This window comes from Bacillus rossius (assembly GCF_032445375.1).
Source record: "Bacillus rossius redtenbacheri isolate Brsri chromosome 9 unlocalized genomic scaffold, Brsri_v3 Brsri_v3_scf9_2, whole genome shotgun sequence".
Lineage (NCBI taxonomy): Eukaryota > Metazoa > Arthropoda > Insecta > Phasmatodea > Bacillidae > Bacillus > Bacillus rossius.
This window is the reverse complement of record NW_026962013.1, coordinates 353,133-375,147: the sequence shown is the minus strand read 5'-3', so window position 1 is coordinate 375,147 and position 22,015 is coordinate 353,133. Positions and strand designations below refer to the sequence as shown.

Here is a 22,015-nt window from a genome sequence, read left to right as displayed (position 1 = left end):
CCGTGTTTGTTCGAGAACATGCTGCACAGTTGATGGAACTTATAGACTGTCTGGAGGGGTCTTCATATCCAACCAGCCATTTTCTTTGTGGTAAACTTTCGAAACTGAAAGATGGTTTTTCAGTAGCAGCAAATGGGATTTTTGAATCTGAAACTGCTACTTTAATAGAAGATTTAGGAAGCAAAGTTCTACACTCCAGCGTACTGCATCACTTTCCATGGATAAGCTACAAGAGCAATGTCAAGAGAACCTTGCAGGAAGACATTTGAAGTGGTGGGAAAGCTGTTCAACCCTTCTAGTGTTGTCCTCAATGACGTGAACAGCAGCTTGGTCACATCATTTCAAACCCTTCCTGGCATGAAACTTACTGTCTTGACACCATCCGACATTGCTTGTGGTTACACACGATTTAAGGAAATCGTTAAAGTAGAGGCAGAAAAGAAACAGCCTGATGTTGTAGAAGTGCTTCTTTCCATGAAGCATGACTTTCCTGCTTTTGTTGGTGCTGCACTGAGAGCTGTTTGGCTGCCATGTTCGAACGTTGACAGCGAGAAGTGTTTTTCTTCCTATGGTACAGTTGTGACAGATAGGCGGCACAACTTACTGGAGGAAAACACAGAGATAATGACTATGTTTTCTTTTGACCAGTCTTAGTGACATTTCTAAACTTTTTCCTGGCAAAAAAAAAAAGGTTTCAACAAAAATTTTTTATTGAAGCTCATCATTGATTAAGATTCATTCCAGTTTTATGTGTACATGCATGTTGTGTTGTGTCAGTTTGTTAAGGGTGTAAAATAATATTACAGTGTTTAAGTGACTTATTAGTGGCAAAATAATGTGTACAGAATTCAAACACTGCTTAAATATGGATCTGTGCTGAAAGATAAGTGTTTTATTGTAAATAGTCGGCTTTTAGTGACGTGAGCATATGTTTTCACCGTTTTTCATGTTTTTTTTGACACTTTCTAGGTTTTGTTTTACCACTTTTGAGTCATTTTATTTACCGAAAAGTTCATGTCCCTAAATAACATCCAACTTGTCACTACTTTAAATTCTTTGTGTATATTACTATTTTTATTTTTGGAATCATTATGACCAAGATCTAGAAGACTATTTTAAAATAATTTTATATTTTATTAAGGAATGAAATTATTTGTGTATGACTTAAAATTTTTAAATTATATAATAATGGTAAAGTGTGTTTTGATAGCAATATTTGGTTGTCCCTAGTGCAGCAATGTGTCTCTTCTTTAGATCTAAGCATCTTTAATTATATTACATTTATGATCTTCGATGATTAAAAATGTCAACTCACATTTTTTTATCTCATCTGGCATTCCCTAGTAACCTTGTTTCTGCAACTTGTCAGAAAAGGAATGTTGGCAGTTCCCAACAGAGAAATACATGTTTGCCGAACAGACCTGTTGCTGATGCCATATGGCATAAATAATGTTCGTTCTAAAATACAATAGCAAATGTGTCTACCCCATTTTTAATACAAGAACTAGTACAATCGTTAGATACGTGCATACCTCATGTATTAATGATTTACACAATTCTATAGTGAGCCCAAGTGCAACCAACATCTATGCACACCCATCAGTAATCAGTCACATATATACATTCAATAAAATTCACATAAAATGTGATAAAAATTCTCGCTAAATGTACACTCTACAAAACAACTATCCTACTTTCACAGCAAGAGTTAATTCAGCCATTAAACAGTTTAAAAGTAAATAGGTTTATAAAAAAAATAATATTAAAAAAATTCCGTATGACTCAAAGATTAATATTATGCTTAAAAAAAAAAAAAAAAAAAAAAAAACTTTAAAAAGATCCACCTTCTCATTTATTAGATAAAACACACGTTCTTGAATCTCCTTGAGTAAATTTGTATTTATAGTAAAGCTATTATAATAAAATAGCCTGGATTTAACATAACTAAATTTTACCAAAATGATTGTTCAATATATGTATGCAGCAACAGCCAACTGGCTATGTGCGTACAATTTATCGTAAGATCTGACAATTTTTCTGTTTATGTAATAAAAACGAGGTATAACCCTATTGAAAACACACGGGCGGGGACAGCCGCTACCTGAGTGTCGACGGCGACCGGTGCCTGGTGGAAGTCGTCCTTGCTGAGGCCTGTCTGGTTCAGCGTGCCCAGCTTGCCCTGGATGAGCTCCCACAGGTGGTCGTCGGCCGTGCCCTGGGCCACCAGGTAGCGCACCTCCACGCTGCTGCGCTGCCCCAGCCGGTGCGCCCGGTCCTCTGCCTGCAGCAGGATCTGCACACCACACACACACCTACCACCTCCATTCTCGACGGGGTGGGAAAAGAAAGGCTTTTCGCTACACGGAAATGTGACGCGACGTTGCCACGAGTAGTCCACTTGCTTCCCCCACCCACTCGTCCCATTGATAATTCCTCATCGTAATCTCTAGTCGCTACAATTACAAGACATCAAGCCATTAATTTTTCTGTTTTAAAAATTTGAATTTTAAAAACCTATTACTATTCGAGTGTAACGTGTCGTCAACAGTGAACTCCACGAATGCTAACACGGTGTACAGATCATGAATACTGAGAAGCACCGCCTGTGACCTACACTTGCCGAAGTGACTGCTGAATCTACTAACAGGACGGCAGAGCAGGATTGGAACTGGATCCTCTGAAATGAGAGTTCCATGTCTTGCTATGCAGCCTTGCCCCATCGATGGGAACACTGTCGTAATACAGGTTACAGTTACAGTTGATAATTACAGTTACGCTGATTATCGATACTGCATTACAATCCTGAAGACTTCACAAAAATAAAATTATTTTCAACCTCCGATACTCAATTTATGTTCTATACCTTAACAAGTAATAATTAACTAAGTATGTAGGCATAAAAAATTCTTAGTACATACTTCGAAATTATAAACGATGGCATCTATAAGTTTCTACAACCTCCTCATTCCCCAGATTTAAAATTATTTTCTAAATATTTAGCATTTTTAAACCCTATAAACTGTTACATAAATTTCCATAAATGCAACTGAATAGTATTACGTACTGTTATATGAATAGAGTATGCAAAAATGAGAAATTATATTTTCACTAAGTGACTGAAGTTTCATTTTTAAGACTGACAAAGGGAACATCAGGTAAAAGCACGAGGCGAGGAAAGCGCACGCACCCCGGGGTTCCAGAAGAGCTCGGCGAAGACTACGAGGTCGGCAGCCGTGAGCGTGATGCCCGAGTAGGCAGCAGTGATGGACAGCACGGCTGCCACCACGCCCTCGTCGTACTGGAAGCGGTCGCAGTAAAGCTTCCTCTGCTCAGACGTGGTGGAGCCATCGATCCTTATGTACCTGTGGACAGTCCGTCTCCAATCACCAGTCATATGGCTAACATGTAGACATGGGACTGTACGAGATTCTTTGTTCAATTGTCGAGCTTTCTATAAAAAAAAGATATTAACAATATTCAATAATAGAAACTGCCCCAACACACATAATTAGAAAATGGAAGTTCTTTGTATTTGTAAATAATCAAAAATTTCCTCTTTAATTAATGCTAGTTCTGGCATTCCTCAAGGCAGTACATTACCACCACTACCCTTCAACTTCTTCATCAATGATTTAATTCAAGTCCTAAATCGCTCTACGGGTGTTCTCTTAGTTGATGATCTTAAAATCTACATATAACCAAATAACTACACTACTTACTGATTGCTTATGATTATAAAAAACATTATTGAAGATAATTATTGATGTATTAAGAATTTGGTTACCCTTAATATGTACTAAAAAAAGGAAGATAATTACTTTTATTTAAAATATCACCAGTTAATTATGATTATAAACTGGATAACAAGTTAATCTGCAAAACCTCTTGTATGAAAGATCTTGGCATCATCTTTGATTCAAAATTATATATTCATAATCATATACAAATATTTATACTCCTCTTCCCGTAAAATCCTTGCTATAATTAAATACATCACTTTTTATGCTAATAATTCCAATTCAATAATTTGGAATAACATTGTCAGTAACAAAACTGAAATTGTTGAAAATATATAAATAAAATTAATAATATGAAACTCACAAAACCATCTTATACTCTCATTTTACATCGCAGAACTCTGGTCCAAAAATGCTACAGTAATAAAATCAAATGTAATTGTGTCATTGCTAGCATTGGTTTGAGAATTCCTCAGTTTAATACCCTGGCTACTGTCATAATAACAAAGAACTTTGTATAAACTTACTACAAACTTCAATATACTAACGTTATACACTAAAACACCATACAAAAAAAATGATTTCACAGTCTGAGTGAAAGGCTGAGAGCACGACATTTTCTCCTCAATTGGGGAACTTTCCCCATAATTTCTTTTCCAGACTGCGATCCCCTTCAGCAATGGGTGCGCTACATTATCTGACATTACATCCCGAGGCAGAACGCAAGCTGGTTCTGCTACTGAGTTCAAGTACAAATATGTACCGGTATGTATCCTGCAAGTGATGATCTCATACATCATACAGGTGCAGCAGTTTACATTCCCCTAAAGGATCATGCTTGTCATCTTTGTATACAAAAGGAGATTGGCGTGATTGCTAGTGATGGGTCGAGACTCGAAAAATCGAGCGAGTCGAGTCGAGTCGACCCGGCGAAACTAAACTCGACTCGAAAACCGAGTTGATTAAGATCGTGTCCTCGAGTCTCGTCAAAGTTTAGTTTTTGGCTCGACCATAATGTTGCACAATTTCCAATAGTGAAGGTAGGTACTTATCCGAAACCATGCACTTTAAAATAAAATAAAATGTATTATTTATGCCTACCTAGTGGAAAACCTCTGATCCAACACTGAAAACCTTGAAAACGAAGTCGGAAGATTATTTATTTTCGATCGTGTGTAACCGCAAACAGTGTATCCCATCCTTCAATATGCACTTAATATTTATAACTGCAACAAAATACCTTTATTTAACTATAACGGAATTTAAAAAATGTTCTCTAGATTCAGTCATGAACAAGACCACGTTAATAATTGGGCAGCTTTGGAAGTAAATAATATTTACTACTAAACACTAGATAGCCGCCATTTTAACTCCGGGCCAATGGCCTACGTAAGTCATCATACAGCCAGGGAATGTTGCCACTTTGGCAAATTGATATCAACAATACTTGAAATCTCCAACCAGTTTTCCATGGCCGAACGGAAAATTGAGGCTGCTGAAGTTTATGTTTACACTTGAGTTTGCGTCGCCGGCGTCGTATTAATCATAAACGGTTTAGTATTAGTGGAATAGATATGTTTGTACGGCCTGGGATGTCAAAAAGTGACGAATAGAAATCAAAAGCAGAGATTTGGGAATTTTTTGAAAAATTTGATCATCAGACAGCTAAATGCAAGTGCTGCAAAAAATACAAGACTCAGTCATCATCAAATTCACGTTTGATTCGTCACTTGGATGTGCATTTTCACTTAAAGCGTCAGTATGAAGATTAAAAACAAATAGAAAAATCAAAATGTGTAGGGAAACCTTCAATAATTCAAAGTTTTCATATTTAATTACATATATTATATTGAGAAATATTTAACTTATATTTATTTCGCTCATCATTCTGCCACTTGAACCTCGCTAAGTTTGACTCATCTCAACAAATTTCCATGAGTTCGGCTCGAGTTCGACTCGAAGACAAATTTCTATGAGTTCGACTCGAGCTCGACTCGAAGATAAATTTCTTTGTTTAACTCGAACTCGACTCGATGCTGAAATAGGGTGACTCGACCCATCACTAGTGATTGCCAAAAGCAAAGAACAGTGCGGTAGAGCACTGACCGGAGCTTGTGGTCGCTGATGGTCCGGCAGATGGCACTCAGCATGCACCGGTGGTGGGCGAAGCAGATGAACTTGCGGCCGTGATCCAACAGCCTCGAGATGTAGTCCCTGCAACGCCAACCCTGAGTCATCACTACGACCAACAGCAAGCCTGCACTTCAGATCCACACCTCGTTTGTTTGGCCCGGCTCCTTTTACGATGGATGACAAACAACTGTGACAATCCACATAGCAACATAAGTGCCAATTAATGTGACACAAATCCTTTCTGGTGATAAAAAGTTGCAAACCATGCTTAAGTAAAATATACAACCAATGCTACCACTCTGCTAAAAAAAAAAAATTCTAAAAAATTTAATTTTTCAGTGATCTAATATTTTACGTAATTGATGCTATATTAATGCTACAAGCCTAGAAGTAGCAATTATAAAAAAATATTTTCCACTGTATCTATGGTACTTTCAAGCTTTTACTGAGAAAAAAAAAAATATTAAAAACATTTGAAGTTAATTTTAGAGTAATTGTAAGAACAATTAAACTTTAGTTTTACTGATATACAGACATGGAGCATCCACCTACGCAAAAGACAATCTAAAATGTAAAAGAATCAACTCATATGTAAGATGCCTTTGTGTATGCTATAGAAAAATGGACTTGCATTTATTAACTGTGCTAATGTTTGTTTGTCTTCCAAGGTCTTTTGAGCTAACTGCCTTAAATGGCAGCTGTTTTGGCAATGTAGGCTTTGGGTTGAAGCAGTGTCAAGGTGTGGATCTCAGCTGGCAGTCAGTATCCAGTGTCACTACAAGGCACAGCTCCATGTCAGTCTACTCGAAACACTACACGTGACTTCTACCCAAAAGCCAAGAATGAAACTCGTTGGAGACAAGAAGTGAGGTGATACAGATAGAAGCAGTGACAGAGTAGCCCAACAAAAATCAAAGCTCATTACAATATCTTCAACATTATCTGGCCGAGAAATAAACCAGGCTCCAAAATGGAACCCATATTGCTTTGGTGGGCGATAGTTATCTTATTTCATGTCCGCAGTAACCCCCTCCCCCACCTGACAGAAATAAATGCATTTAAAAGTACAATAAAATACCCTTAACAGTTTCCAGAAGAGATGGGTCGAGACTGGAAAACACAACTTGACTCTAATGTTGAGTTCTTTATACTCAACAAAAGATGACTGCATATTTTTTTTTTATAACTCATTGCATTGTCATTACTAGAGCCAAGATTATATGGTGAATCGCAATAAAACCAAAATAACATCGCAGAGCCTGTCAATACAACATGACACCGAAATACAAGTGAATACACAGTTTAACACAGACATTTTATTGAATACAGAAAATAAATCAGCAATAGGATAAAACTTAACTCAAACCACGCAAATGTTGTCTTTTATCATCGCAAATTCAATAAATGTAATTATTTACTATTCCATTGTATCAGAATGTATAAGCTAAATGGTTTGAAAAATAAATTAATTCATGTTATTTGATCTTGCATCTCTTATTAGTTGCATATTTAACATTAATCATATTGGCACATTTTTCGAACACTCAAAAATTTACCTATTTATTTTTAATAGTAATTATTTAAAAGACATGCTTTTTACAAATTATTTTACTGTATAAGTGCACCATGTGTCAGTCAAAATTGTGAAATAAGTATTAAGAAATATATTTAGTTTTATATTTATTAAATAATACACAATTTTTATGAATAAATGCCAGTATGAAAATAAAAACAATAACACAAAAATCTCCTGTTTTAAAACCTAAACTGACCTAAAAATAAAACCATAAAATCATGTCCCTATCATCCAGTGGTGGATCCAGGATTTTGGTTTGGGAGGGGCTTGACCCAGCTGAGGCTAGGCTTTATCAAGGCAAACACTAAAACAATAGTGGACCCAGATGCTTTTGGAGGGGGCTTGAGCCCCTTAGCCCCCCCTCTGGATCCGCTACTGCTATCATCACATATTTCAGATGTGCAACGAGCATAAAATCAAGTACAGTACCATTATTTTGCATTTATATTTGCAGTTTTCTTTAAGTGCATTTAATTATCAATGCTTCCAACTGCTTGGCATACCAAACCAGCAGACAACTGAAAAAAAATATATATATATTTCTCAAAAGTAGTGTAAGTGTTCACAAAATTTGCAGTAAATTGTGAGATTAATTTAGATTTATTTGACTGCATTCAATTTTACAAAATTAAACCATAACATAAAAGAAATTCTGTATATAATTGTTTTATCTTACATTTAAAAGTAAAGGTGCATAAAAATTCAAAATGTAAGGTTTGAATTAAGTCTTTAAAAGACAGCCTAGTGAACACTTCAACATTAACTTTGTCTAATGTGAATCAGTTCCTGCTTTATTTTTTTTTTTTGGTATCGTTTCTAGAAGAATAAAACACAGCAAATGTTAACTTGACTTGACTCAACAGTATCATTACTGAACTGGGCTTGGTCTAACTAGTCCCAGAAATTTGCCGACACATCCAACACTAGTTTCCAGCATAGTAACTTGACCTAGTATGCCACTAGGCAGCCACTCACAGCACGGCGGGCATTTTGGCGATGCCAGTGGCGTTGTAGTAGGACAGGAGTGCTCCGCGGCGCTCCGCGGCGCTCCGGCCAGTGGCGTTGAAGCACATGAGGCAGCCCTTCACCTCCGTGGAGGGGGCGTAGAACTGGCTCGAGTCCAGCACGACCACCTGCCTGGAACACACGTCGCAGCTAGCTCCGAGCCTCCGCGACCACACACTCTCACGCGACCACACACTCTCACGTTCAGCAACAGTTCACAAGCCACACCATTTCTTCCTATCGCTCGTTTGTTGCTGAGAATGTTATCTACGTTTTAAATTGGCAGTTCCTACTGACTTTACAGTACAGTATTTACCCGCGCATGGATCGCAGATTTTATGCCAATATTTTGTTTAGTAAAATGTACTACGGCCCATATGCGAAAATTTTCATTTTCGGTTAGAAAATAAAAATAAATAAAATTGCACTGTTGTGGTTTACTACATTCTTAAATAACTAGCGTGTGTTGGTATTCAATAAATACGTCAGGAGTAAATATAAAATATCTGAGCAGTGAGTGTAAAGCATCATGAACTGTGCTGTTGAAGTTACGTCGCCGATTAGTAGTGTGGCTGGCTCCGGGTTGTAGCGCTCGCAAGAGGTGGGGGGGGGGGGGGGGGGGGAAGTACGTGCATGTGTGTTTCATGTTTTTGTGATGCAGCTGTGTCCAAACATTATTCTTGCGCGACATTTCCTACGCTTCATCCTACATTTCATTCCTGACAAAACTGCTGTAAAGGGAATTCTTGTTTTTATTGAAGAAATTGACAAAAATATTGACAAGGAAATAGCTTGCTGTCTTTTCTTTCTTGGGAAGGGAAAATTCTACTGGAGACAGTTATATGGCGCGACTCATATTCAAGGACAACCTTCATGGTGAAACAGATAATCATAGGTCATAGACATACAAATAGCTATTGTATGTCGTTTCTCTGCGTCCACCATACTATCCATTTTGCTTTAACTGGCAGACAATAAATCACCTTGTGTTCAGCCCTGGCACAGGGTACTACTGCAGCTAATTTATTATTATGTTGTTCATTCAATTATTTATTCTTACACAAAAATATAAAACAATTGCAGTTTGCGATATCTTAAAGATAAAAGATATCGCAATTCACATCACTCTCAACAAAAAGGTGTCGCCCGCACAGGGGTACAATTAAAAAAAAAAACATAAAATGGAGCAGTTGGGGGGTAAAATGTAAAGGTCTAATATTTTGTAAGACACAAACATACAAAAGGACAGATACAGATTTTTAGACGGTAACATAGGAATTCTCTAAAAAGTTTGAAATAAAAAACAAAATTAAAAATTTGGGTGTAAAAGTATAAGCAAAATAAGATTAAATAAAATTTTTGAAAACCCTGACAGAAAGAAATAATGGAAGATAAAAATAAGAAGCATTTTCAAAAGGGTTGATTTGTCGTTAAGTCTGTCATATAAACAACTAATTATTACTTTTTAACCGACTTCAAAAAAGGAGGAAGTTCTCAATTTGTCTGTAATTTTTTATTTTATATTTTTATGTTTATTACCTCAGAACTTTCGACTGGGTGAACCGATTTTGATGATTCTTTTTTTATTTGAAAGCTGGTGCTTCCCGTGTGGTCCCATTTCAATTTGGTCCAGTTCTGACAATGGCATCCATGAGAAAACCATATAAGTCTTAAATTTGCATTAAGTATGTGCGCGACAAATGGACGAATAACTCAATATCACGCCAACCGATTTCGATGATTCTTTTTTATTGGAAAGAATGTACTTCAAGGGTAGTTTGATGAGAGTTTGGTTAGGTTCTGATTATGGGATCTATGACAAAGTAATGGAACTCTTCAATTCTTAGGAGCAAATTAACGATACTCGGCCGAATCTTTTATAGGCTATCCGGATATTTGAGTCACCTACCGTAACGTGGATCAATCTGAGACAGTTTGCACGTTGCTCTTCTGTCTCTTTGGATAGACGATGATGTATCACGCTGAGTCAGTGGGCACGTTGCTTGTCCGTCTCATTTGATAGACGAACGTTGATCAAGCCGAGACGGTGGCTACGTTTTTCAATATTTTTCCTGTTCAAAACTTTTTTCATGTAAAGCCGCATTTTCAACAGTCTATTTTTGCGCTCTTCGCAAGTCTCTTTTGAAATTGTCCTCGAGGTAGATTTCCTCTGTTGAGAAATGCATTTTTCCCTGACTTTGTTTGTTTCATTTAAATGGCGCTGTCTCATATTAGCAGCATGTTTAGTAGGTCTACCCATATTCAGACAAATTAGTTAGTGTAATTCAGATTCACTAAAAAACAAAAAATAAACACAAATTTTAACAAAAAAAAAATTGACTTAAAAAAAACTATTTCTTAAAAAATTAATATGCACTAAAAAGTAAAAAAAAATAATTGCGTATTCTTCTACAACTTAATAATCAACTGACTTTTTCTACTCATCAATTATTACAATAATATAATGTAGTTACAATTAATGTTATTTTTGGAGTCGGTGTCAGCCGAGGTAGGTACACAGGTATAAGAGATGTGCTTGTGTCGCACGCGCGACGAGACAAGGCGAGAGCGGGAGGGGGAGGGCAGCTGTCAAGTGGACACGCCAGATACGAGTCACTTCATTACAAACCATTTCAGATTCTTTTATCGTTCTATACCTACACCATCCTTCTTACGGTAATTCCTTGTGTTTAATATTGGCTATATTTTTGTATCACCGTTTGCTACTTTATGTCTCAGCATAGCGTTGTGTTAAAGTTCGTTTGTTGGTTTAATTAGGTATTGGTATTTATGTCGTTTCAAGGTCGCAGATATTGTCACTGTATATTGTTGAATAAAAGTAAATTTGTAAATGGGTTTAATTAGGTATTGGTATTCTGTCACAGTACCCACAGTATATTGTCGTTCGTATAAAAGTTAATTTGTAAAACAAATATTTCTTATAGTATTCTCGTATTATTATTGCTAGGTATATTGTAGTCGTTTCCTTGGCTGACACTGATACAAAAATAACAATAATTGTAACTACATTATATTATTGTAATAATTGATGAGTAGAAAAAGTCATTTGATTATTAAGTTGTAGAAGAATACACAATTATTTGTTTTACTTTTTCGTGCATATTAATTTGTTATGAAATAGTTTTTTATAAGTCAGTTTTTTTGTTAAAATTTGTGTTTATCTTAGTGCTTCCTACCTGTACCCATTTGATTCTCATAGAGACAGACACAGCTATAATATCAAATATCAAATATAAGTACTACACATATTCATTCACCTCCCTATTTATAGAATGACAAACCCAAGAAAATGTTGGGCAGCCATTGCCATCTCTGTTCCCAATTTCAATTAAAATATAGCAGTATAGAAAAGCTATTGTGTGTCTCGTAGAGATGCAAAAATTTATAGAAACTAGGACATTTATTTACTTACCCAACGCAATTTCAATTAGTCACAAACACATAAAACTGCAAAATTTTAGATCATTTTGTGGCTTTTTTTGTCATGTTTCATGAATATTCTCTAATACGGCACTGTGATACTTCCAACAGGTTTAACATTTTAACGAGAGGTTAGGCTAGGATGTGGTACATGTAAATTGATGTAAATTGTCGGTTGAGTTAGGTTAGCTATATTGAGGAAAATATTTAAAAATAGTATGGATGGTTGGTTAAGTTAGGTTAGCTCTAGGGATGGGGCGAATCCTGATTTCCTCGAATCCGAATCCTAACTCAAATCCTCGACTGGAATTGCTGAATCTCGAACCCAAACCCGAATCTTTTAACAGATGATGTCCACATATCTAATGTAAGTGAGAAGTATTCTGCTTGCACTAAAAGTCCCTTGACTTTCTCACATATGTAGTTTGGTACATTTCTGGTATAAGTGTATATAAAGACAAAAAATTTTTCTTGAGAAATTTCAGATTTAGTACAGATTAACAGTTAGGATTTTTTCTATAAATAACTAGAGGTCTGCGAGCCTAAGAATTTTACTTCGAGCCGAGCTCGAGCTTTTGTGGTACAGTTACACTTTTGGGAAATTATTTTTATCTTAAATTTAGTATAATGTTTGAATAAAGTATTCAAATGAAGTGGGCTTATTAATTTTGGGTAACTATTTACAGTGTGTGTTTACATTTTGCTCTGCTAGAAAAGAAAAACATTTTTTTTCCATTGAATCTTACCTGTTTCCATTGGTTCATTAGTAACTGATATCATCCAACTAACATAACCACAGTTTACAAGTATATGTTTGTGTAAATGTAACATATCTTTGGAATAATTTCATCCTTGTCAATTTTTTCTGGAGTCCTTACTGAGCTTCAACAAACTTAGCACCAAAAATCATGTTGTTTGAAAAGTACATTCACATTGTTTCAACATTTCCACTTTTCAGCACAAGAATTCTGAGAGAGATTGTCATAGAGTATTAAATTCTGTTCTTTAATCTATCATGCAGAAAAATAGTTTGTTCTGCATGTTCAGGAGTTAAATTAGCTCTACGATTGGAGATAGTTTTTCCAGCAGAAGAGAAGCGTCTTTCGCTGGAAACCTGGGTGGCTGGAATGCTTTAGTAAAATTGCTTAACCTCAAAATTAGTGTCAAATATCTGTAACTGGTCATTAAAGTTTAATCAATTGAAAGTAATAAAAATAAAAGCATTTTACTTAATTCAATTTACACTTGGAAAAAAAACATACGCACAATAAAACTACATGGAAATTAGTATTTTTCAATATCCTGAAGTCTGAAATATGTTTACTCATGTCATCAAATGTAGAGCTGTACTGAAGAAGCCGATTTTGCCAATATTTAGTTGAATCTGCATTTCTGCCGACTTCCGATACGCTTTTTAATTTTCGGCCGATATTACTGAAAAATGAAAGAGACTGCCATAACCTAAAAATCACCTAAAAAACCACGAGTACCATTTTCGCTTTTCGTAGTAGTACTGCATTCTTTCAGATAGCATTATTTCTTAGCAACATGTGCCAACCGTACATATCAAAATTTAACATCCTTTTTTTTTTCAACAATATTTTTAATTTAATGTCATAAATAAATACAGTAGAATCTCGTTACAGCGAGCACGGTAATAGCGAGAACACGGCTATAACGAGGTATTTTTGAGGAATTTACGCCGTGATCGCTTGAAGCGCGCTTTTGTTATTTGTCTGCTTTATCTCCACCCCTCTCGCTCGCCACTAGACATCTTGCCGTTGACGCGTCACATTCTTCAGCCGTGCAGTCGCCACCTAAGTGCGTGGCTTAAAAATAGAATCCCATCCTTTCTTTCTTTTATCAAACTTCTGTTAGTTATCTGTGCCGTGTGTAGACAAAGTTTGAGATTGGAACAGAAACAACGTAAGAAAGTATTTTTTACAAATTAGAAATATTATGTTTTTGTTTTTATAATCGCGTATTTTCACGTTTTTTTTTTTTTTTTTTGGTTATCTTAAAAGAGATAATATTAAAAAGCCGCTCTAATGAGATTTGTTTCTTGGTTAACAAAAACCATTAATTATCAAATATTGTTAATTGTTTATATTCTATTTATTATTATTTACGCGACGTCATACTGTACGCATACGCAATACGACTGGATTCGTTGCTGCAACATAACATAGCGTGTTATGCGGTATCAGAAGTAACGAGTAACGTAACGATAGTAACGAGTACTAATTGTTATAGTAACGAATACATACGGTTACGCATTTTTTCGTTACTTTTACACCTCTAATCGGCACTACCGTATTAATTTCCGAATCGCTAGGACAGTTTCCTTGTAACTTTTGTTTCGGTCAGTTGTTGGGGTATCTGTCCGAGAAAGGGGTGGTGATGGTTTGAGTTTAATACCAAATTTATTTTCTAAAAAAGTTGACAGGTTTCTTTAAATGAAAAAAGTATAGTTTTCCAGCGACTATTACGTTTGAGGCGTACGTGCGTTGCCGCAGCCGCACTCCTACTTTTTTGTAAGGAATTAAATCGTCGCGCTACACTAGCACTACCTGTCAGCAACATCCCGAACCAACATGGCTGGCAGCAGACAGCCCGCGTCGACAATAGATAGCAGGACAATGCTGCGTCGGCCGCGGGCTGAGATGCTATACTTACGTGGCGTGGTAGGGTATTCTGGTTATTTTGACGTAATCGGTGATCGCATCCGTACTTATGGGGTATCGTTTTAAAGAGAATTCACACATCTGCTCACAGAAATTAAGCTTTCGTTAATATAACCTGTTATTTTCCAATTATACAGGTTTAAACACAATTTTTATGCTATTTTCGGTTAATTTTTATTTTTTGGGGGCCAAAATTTGTCCAATTCGGTTATAGCGAGGACACGGTTATAGCGAGGATCAAACCCGGAACCGTGACACCTCGCTATAACGGGACTCTAGTGTAATACATTACTATCACGGTAAATATACATTTTGGTTGTTACAGTAACTAAAGTGCAAATGTGGTAGCTATCTGCTTCTGTAGTATGGTATCTACAAAGAATCTTTAGTTCTTTTTATGGTAATTATCTTAAAATAACTATTGGGTTTGTACTGTAGTTATGGTACATCAGCCATATTTCTTTGTATGTTGTTGTTCATTTGTCTTTTCTTCATATTTACGTGCACCATTAATATTTGAGACAAGAACATTCATAAAAAATTTTAACGGGACTTTATATCACATTTAATGGCGTAAATGATGAGACCCCGGGCAATTTAAACGCTTTATACGGAAAAACCTACCATGCGGGACCTCGTAAGCGAGTTTTACTGTTTTTTTTTCCCCCGTAAATAGTAAAACACAGAATCCTTTGACGAATCCTATATCAGACCTGCCGAAGCTTCGAATCCCTGGGATTCGGCGGATATTGGATTCGGTCTCCCCATCCCTAGTTAGCTCAATTTAAAATACTCAGAAATAGTGTAGACAAAAATACTAAGTCCATTATTAATTATTACCAATTTAAAATGTGCTCAAGTAACTTAACCTAACCATTCATCTTTACTGCTTTATAGTATTTTTAATGTATCTAATTTAACCATATGGTGAACTACTGTAAGTTTAAAAATGACTTCCTAGAGGATGACTGGGGAAAAGATATGAGAAAGTGAAAAAAATCATTTTACAATTTTCAATTTTTCCTGTGAACGAGACTTTTACTTTAAAATTACCAGAAATTTTTAACTTTAATATCATAGCATACAGAATATTAAATTTAATGGAGTAAAATGAAAAAAATGGACATTTGTTACTGAATTATAGAAATACTACAAATTTTTAACACCAATTTTATTCACCGCTTTTACGTAGCAACCTTTTTGCTCTGCTTTTGCCTTTTTTTTAACACAGATTCGGTCAATTTTGTTTACCTTTTCTGGTGTCTCCAGTCATGATTGAAGTACACCATGCTAACACAGTGGAAGCTTCTTGCTGCATTAATGTCGGACACTACAGAAATGAGTTGTGGCTTGAAAACAAAATAAACAAACTTAAAAATACTAGCTGTAAATATGTTTCTTACATTCCCAATTTAGTCATGTTACGGTCATAATATATACTTATTTCATCACTATATCTTGTATATCTTTTTATCTTTTGGCTATCATAAAATTGAAAGAACTTTGCCTTATTTTGTGGTTGGTAAAAATTACGTGCCTCCGTGCATTTATCCCTAGATTTGAACCTGCAAGTTTTCCTTTGCAAGATGACGGAGCATGAAACACACCTGCGCTTGGCTGGCAGCTGGCTCAGCACCTCCGACTTGAGACGACGGATCATGAAGCGTCTCTCCAACAACAGCTGCAGTTCCTCCGTGTGGGAGGAGCCCGAGTAGTCCCAGCCGAACACTCGCTTCCGCGCGTTGCAGTAGCGCAGTCCGAACTCGTGTTTCCTGCGTTCCCATTGGTCCACTCCGAGTGGCACAGACAACAAGGTGTACACTGGCACATCATAACAGACACTAAATCTTATAGCGACAAGTCCTGCGGTGAGAAAATATACCAGATGCAGACTTATTTAAACTCCATTACTAAGCCAGCAACTTATTAAAAGCATAGCTGGGCGGGATCCAAATTAGCCTTATTTCACTGTATTTTGCTGTCCTTGAAATTTACCTGCCTCCACCAACGTGTTAACACTAGATTTGGAGCTGCACAATAAAACAGACATTTTTCCTTTGAAAAAGTACGGAGATAATTGGAACTTGTATCCTCAAATAAATCCTGAACCTGTCCTGTTTGTCGTGACAGTAATGACAGAGCTACAGCCGACGCAGTGACTCACGTCCTGAACGCCCCTGGCTCGATGCAGGCGATCTGCGTGTAGAGTTCGGAGGGGCGCGACAGCATGGGCGTGCCGCTCAGAAGCAACACCCTCCTGGTCCGCGCAAGGATCTCCAAGCTGGTGATCGTGCGCTTCGACTTGATGTTCTTCAGGTAGTGAGACTCGTCCTGCACACACCGTGCACTCACAGCGAGTGAACACTGTCTTCAGCACAAGTCCCGAACATACGCTCGAGCATAGCAGGTCATGCACACGACTGTGTAAATTTCATTTTCGGATACATTCTCAGGCATCAATTTTAGCAAATGAAATTTTGCGATAAATTAGACATCTGTTGGTAGTGTTATCAAATAAATACTCTAAAATTCTGGTAACCGATGATTTTATTCCGAGACGGTTGACCGGCAACCTATGGACAATGTCATACATCAATCTCTACAAACTCAATACAAAGACACCCAAACCACTCTCATGACTGGGTTACTAGTGGTCTACGAGTGTTCCAAAAATATTCTATATTCGTGAAAAACATATTTGATATACATAAATAATTTCATGTTCAATTAACCCTTTTTAAATCAATTTTTTTATGCCAATAGATACACAAAGTGGGACTCATTCCCAAAACATTTGAATGGAAAAAATTGCAATATTTATAAAGCTAGGATGATTTATTGACAAATATATATTTATTTTCTGCAATCTATACATCTATATAAATAAAAATGTAAATCTTTGTTCCTTCAAAATATTAGATCTCTAAAATTTCTTCACAGATTACTTTAAAATTTTCACACAACATTGCATTTGAATAAGAACTTTTTTTATATACCTATGTCACACCTGTGACAAGTAAAATGATAGATAAAAATATATATTTATTTATTTCTACCAATTTGTTGCATGCCAACCTACGGCACATGGCCTTGGGTGGTAGACACAATACAAAAAAGTTACAACCAAACAAATAACATTTAAAACACAAGACAAACATATAAGACAAATACATTAACAATAAGGACAACACAGGACCTTAACAATAAACAAACAGTATAAAAGTATAAAAGAAAATGGTTACTAAAAACTGTTGAGATATGGGCCTGTAGTTTGCAACATTTAGTTTACTTCCTTACTTATGAATTGGAATGACCTTTGCAATTTTCTTAATGTTGGGATAAATGCTGCTATTAATACTAGTAATAAAGATATATTGAAGAATAGGAGACACAATAACAGCAAAGCCTTTTATAATAACATTTGGAATATCATCAGATCCAGTTGACATAGAGGATTTTCAAGATATAATTCCCCATAATACAAGGCTCTCAGAGATATTAGACATGAGAATGAAGTAATTAATGTTTTCAGATACTGTATTCAAGGAGTGACATAATTACTAGCAAAATAGTTTGCAAAGTTATTAGCAATAAATGTAGTGTCAGTGGTAACATTATCATTGACCTTTTCAGAGATATTTTCTCTTTGTATCCACCTCTCATGATATTTACATAGCACCAAAATTTTTTGGGCTTTTGTTTAGTTTGATTGTTTAAGTTTTTGAGCCAAAAAATTTTATCTCGAAGAATGAGAACTTTGACCTCTCTACGATAATTAAAAAATAAATAATAATAATAACGATTTAAATTTCTTTTGTATAATTTTTGGAATTTTTTTTTTAGAGTTTTTATACGTAAATTAGAATATCAATGCGAATTACTATCTTTATAAACTCAGATAATCACCATTCTTGTAGTTAGGATAGGAAATGGTAGTATTACCTATCCTGGACAGTATACAGTAAAACCTTTTTGTTGCGACCCCATTTATTGCGACCACCTCTTGATTTTGATTATTATCGGCTGACAATGTTTGCTTAGTTTTTAAAGTCCGATATGGTATATTTTCTGGCTTGAATTTGTGAACTATTGTTGATGACTTATGCAGGTTTTTTTTTCTGATTTTGTGTATTATGACTTAATAAATAAAATACCATTAAATATTAATTACTATTAATATCTGTTCGTTTTAACGAGAGTAAAAATACGTATATTAAAACTGTCAGCAAATTGATAAAAGCAGGGCACAACACTGGCCCGTCAGTTGTTTTCATTCAAAACGTGGCTAAAGAACTTGCATGGATCAGGCTGAAAACATCCAGCAATACGTGTAGGTTATAAGGAATCTTTTATGAATTGAGATGTTATGTTTTTCGAGTAGATATACACAGCGACCGACTGGATGCACGCCTGCCTCGACTCGTTTTAACTGCCGCAGCGATGTTTATTTTGACAGCTCAAGCAATTATCTTTTCCCGTGGGTTGACAGAAAAAAGTCGCTTCACTCAGCATAAAAAAAAGGCTACGCCACTTATTCCCCGCGCAGGAAACACACTGGCTGCCGTCTATGTCCTCCGCATTTATCTTTCTTCTAACATTCCACGTCTCGCCTCTCGCACGAGCAATAACGAAGCGACCACGCTTTGGGCCGTTTTATGCTTTGTTTGGTGACAGCAGCTTGATTTTATTCGGTATATTCCTTTTCATAGGACCCTTGCTATTAAAATACATTTATATTTAAGTTTGAAAGCTTGTAAATTCCTTGCCAGAGATGACTGAACTCTAACTTGGTGTGAAAAGTGGCATATTTTGACATACCTACTTTTTTTTTGGGTGTGTTTGTAGGGGAGGGAGGGGTCCGAAAATATTTACAACGATCTTACCCCTCCCTCATAATATCCAATTTTTGGAGAAGGGAGGGTGAAATGAGATTTTTTCACTGAAGTTTTTTCAAAGGAAGCGAAGTTGGGGTGTTATAAGGGAGGACACTAGATGGTTTGTGACTGGGAGGGATGAGCTAGCCTTGAAGAATGTTACAGAGGGGAGGGAGGGGTGAGCTTATGCATCATGAAGCTGTTGCCGCCAGCCAGCCGGGCGAGCTTAGTGTGCGCCCACTCGCGTTGCAGAACCTACCGCTGCCATATTTTTAAAGGAAATGTCCAATAATTTTTTTGTTATTCTTACATGAACATTATTGGAAGTATTAAAGCCGACACAAAAATATGCTGTGTGTTAAAATTAACAGATTTTAATGATCTTTCATTTCGTTTTTATTTTTTTAATTTCTTTCTGATTTTCACATTTTGGTCAAAATTTCCAATTTTTTGACGGTTCCCGAGAATGTATTCGTAAAATCACTGCTTCGTTAAATCCGGGGTTCGTGACATGGGGGTTCAACTACGGCAAGCAGAAAACCTACATGTAAACTAACCAGTAAAAATAAACTGTCATTAGAAATATTTTTTTAGAGGTGGTCTTTAGGGCGATAGACTTGTCATGAAGGTTGAAGTGGGTTTAAAGCAAAGCCGTCTAGCATTGTGAGTGACAGCATCCTGCCATTGTACGGCTGGTTTCTTAGCGAGTAGCGGTTTGAGGAGGAGGGGGAAAGGTGGTGGTGCAATAAACTGAAAATTTCGGAAAACATCTATTACGACCCCCCCCCCCCCCCCCCTCTTTTACGACCCTATTCCTGGGAACTGTGAGGGGTCGTTCCAGAGAAGTTTGACTGAATATAACTTGATGTTAACTATGGGATCCAGATGATAAACAAAATCAAAGATTAAAAAATATATATATATTTCTGATTTGGTTTAGTACATAAAATATTACCATTATAAACACCAAAATAAAAGACCAAACTGGCATTTCAATTTACTTTGGTTTACTGAGACATCCTGCAAATCAAGTATATATTTTTTACATATAATTTTAATTAAGTAGCTAAGCCATCATTCACTTTTTATATTTATGTATTCTTAATCTTAATTTCTTTGTTACACACGACTAAAACTTTTTGGACATGATTAAAGACTCCTTTCTGGAATACGTGCCATAGCTTCTGTATTTTGAGCAACATGTTTGTTTGACAGGTCATATCATAACTGTTGTCGTTTTGTGTCGATAAGCGAGCTGACCACTGTGAGACTTCAGGATCTGCTGTTGGGGTGGAGCTACTGACCACTTTCGTACACTCGACTATTAGTTTCTACCCGGACTGTGTGAACTACCCATGACTCCGTCATCAACACATCCCGGCCAAAGAGACTACAGCACCAGCACCGGGCTCGTCACTTCCATTAGCGCATGCGCATTAAGACTAGTGGCGTTCGACTTAGTGGCATGAACGGTATGAACTGTAATTGCTTGGATAATTTTTCGCTGCCCGTCATTGCTTCGCAACGCAGCTTGGGTTTGGCTGTGCTTAGTGACACATTTTGGTAAAGCAACTGCATTACGAAATTAATTGCAGGAGAGCTAGGGTGGAAACTTTTCTGGTATCGCGACAGCAGCGTTTGGCATGTTTAAGCGGCTAACAAGTTGTAGGAGTGACAAACTCAGACTAAAAGCTATAGCTCAACCTCGCCATGACTGATAAAGCTGTTAATTTTTCAGTGAAATAATTGCAGTAGAATGTAGAATGCATGAATGAATTACAGTAGAATACCGGTACAACGTACCTCATTATAAAGTATATTTCACTTTAACGTATTTTTTTTAAGTCCCCGCCAAAAATCGTATCTTCACCATGCAAAATGGTTTCAGTTTAAAGTATCATATTTTCACTATAACGTATAAATTCTACTCGTAGCGTGGCATTACTACACCAAAATTTACTTAAACTGGTAAATAAATTTCCAGCTAAATGATTAATGTTGTAGAACAAACATACACAAATACCACCACAACGTATTATCTAACCTCTAAACCCTGAAAACAAAGTTACAAACAGTTGCGCGCACTACCATAGATTATACCATACGTAGTATGCGACGTGAGCAACACAACACCATTCGATACATCGAAACATGGAATTTTGAGAGTAGTATTAATTATTTAGACAATAGTGTTATGCTACGCTAATATACTGTTTGACGTCTGTGCCGGGATATTTTATTGTTATTGTTGAGTTTATTTTCAGGTTACGTTATTTAGACACCGCATTGTATTTGTGCTGCAAAATGAGATAAATGGAGATAAAAAGAAACGAAAGCAATTCACGCTTAAGGAAAAAGTGGAAATACTCAGAGAACTAGACAAAGGAAAAAAGCAAGTCGCAGTTGCGAAGACATAATATGAGATAGAACATTTAGTTCAACAGAGCATCATTCAAGCTCAAAAACAAACTGAAATAACACATTTTTTAAAAGTAACTAAACTTAAATTATACATACACACCAATGTTTAAACTGAAGTCAGATGTTGGCTAAAAAATAATGTAT

At 36.3% G+C, this 22,015-nt stretch overlaps 1 protein-coding gene across 2 annotated transcripts in view; it reads right to left on the bottom strand.

Moving 5' to 3' along the window:
* LOC134543329 (SWI/SNF-related matrix-associated actin-dependent regulator of chromatin subfamily A-like protein 1) overlaps positions 1-22,015 on the bottom strand; it is a 37,509-nt gene that overhangs the window by 5,465 nt on the left and 10,029 nt on the right. For both annotated transcript variants that reach the window (XM_063388284.1, XM_063388283.1), the window contains exons 5-10: positions 16,741-16,907; positions 16,184-16,348; positions 8,422-8,583; positions 5,844-5,951; positions 3,188-3,362; positions 2,102-2,293 (exon numbers count right to left, since the gene is read on the bottom strand). In XM_063388284.1, coding sequence (XP_063244354.1) covers positions 2,102-2,293; positions 3,188-3,362; positions 5,844-5,951; positions 8,422-8,583; positions 16,184-16,348; positions 16,741-16,907 — 969 coding nt within the window. The remainder of the gene's footprint in view (positions 1-2,101; positions 2,294-3,187; positions 3,363-5,843; positions 5,952-8,421; positions 8,584-16,183; positions 16,349-16,740; positions 16,908-22,015) is intronic.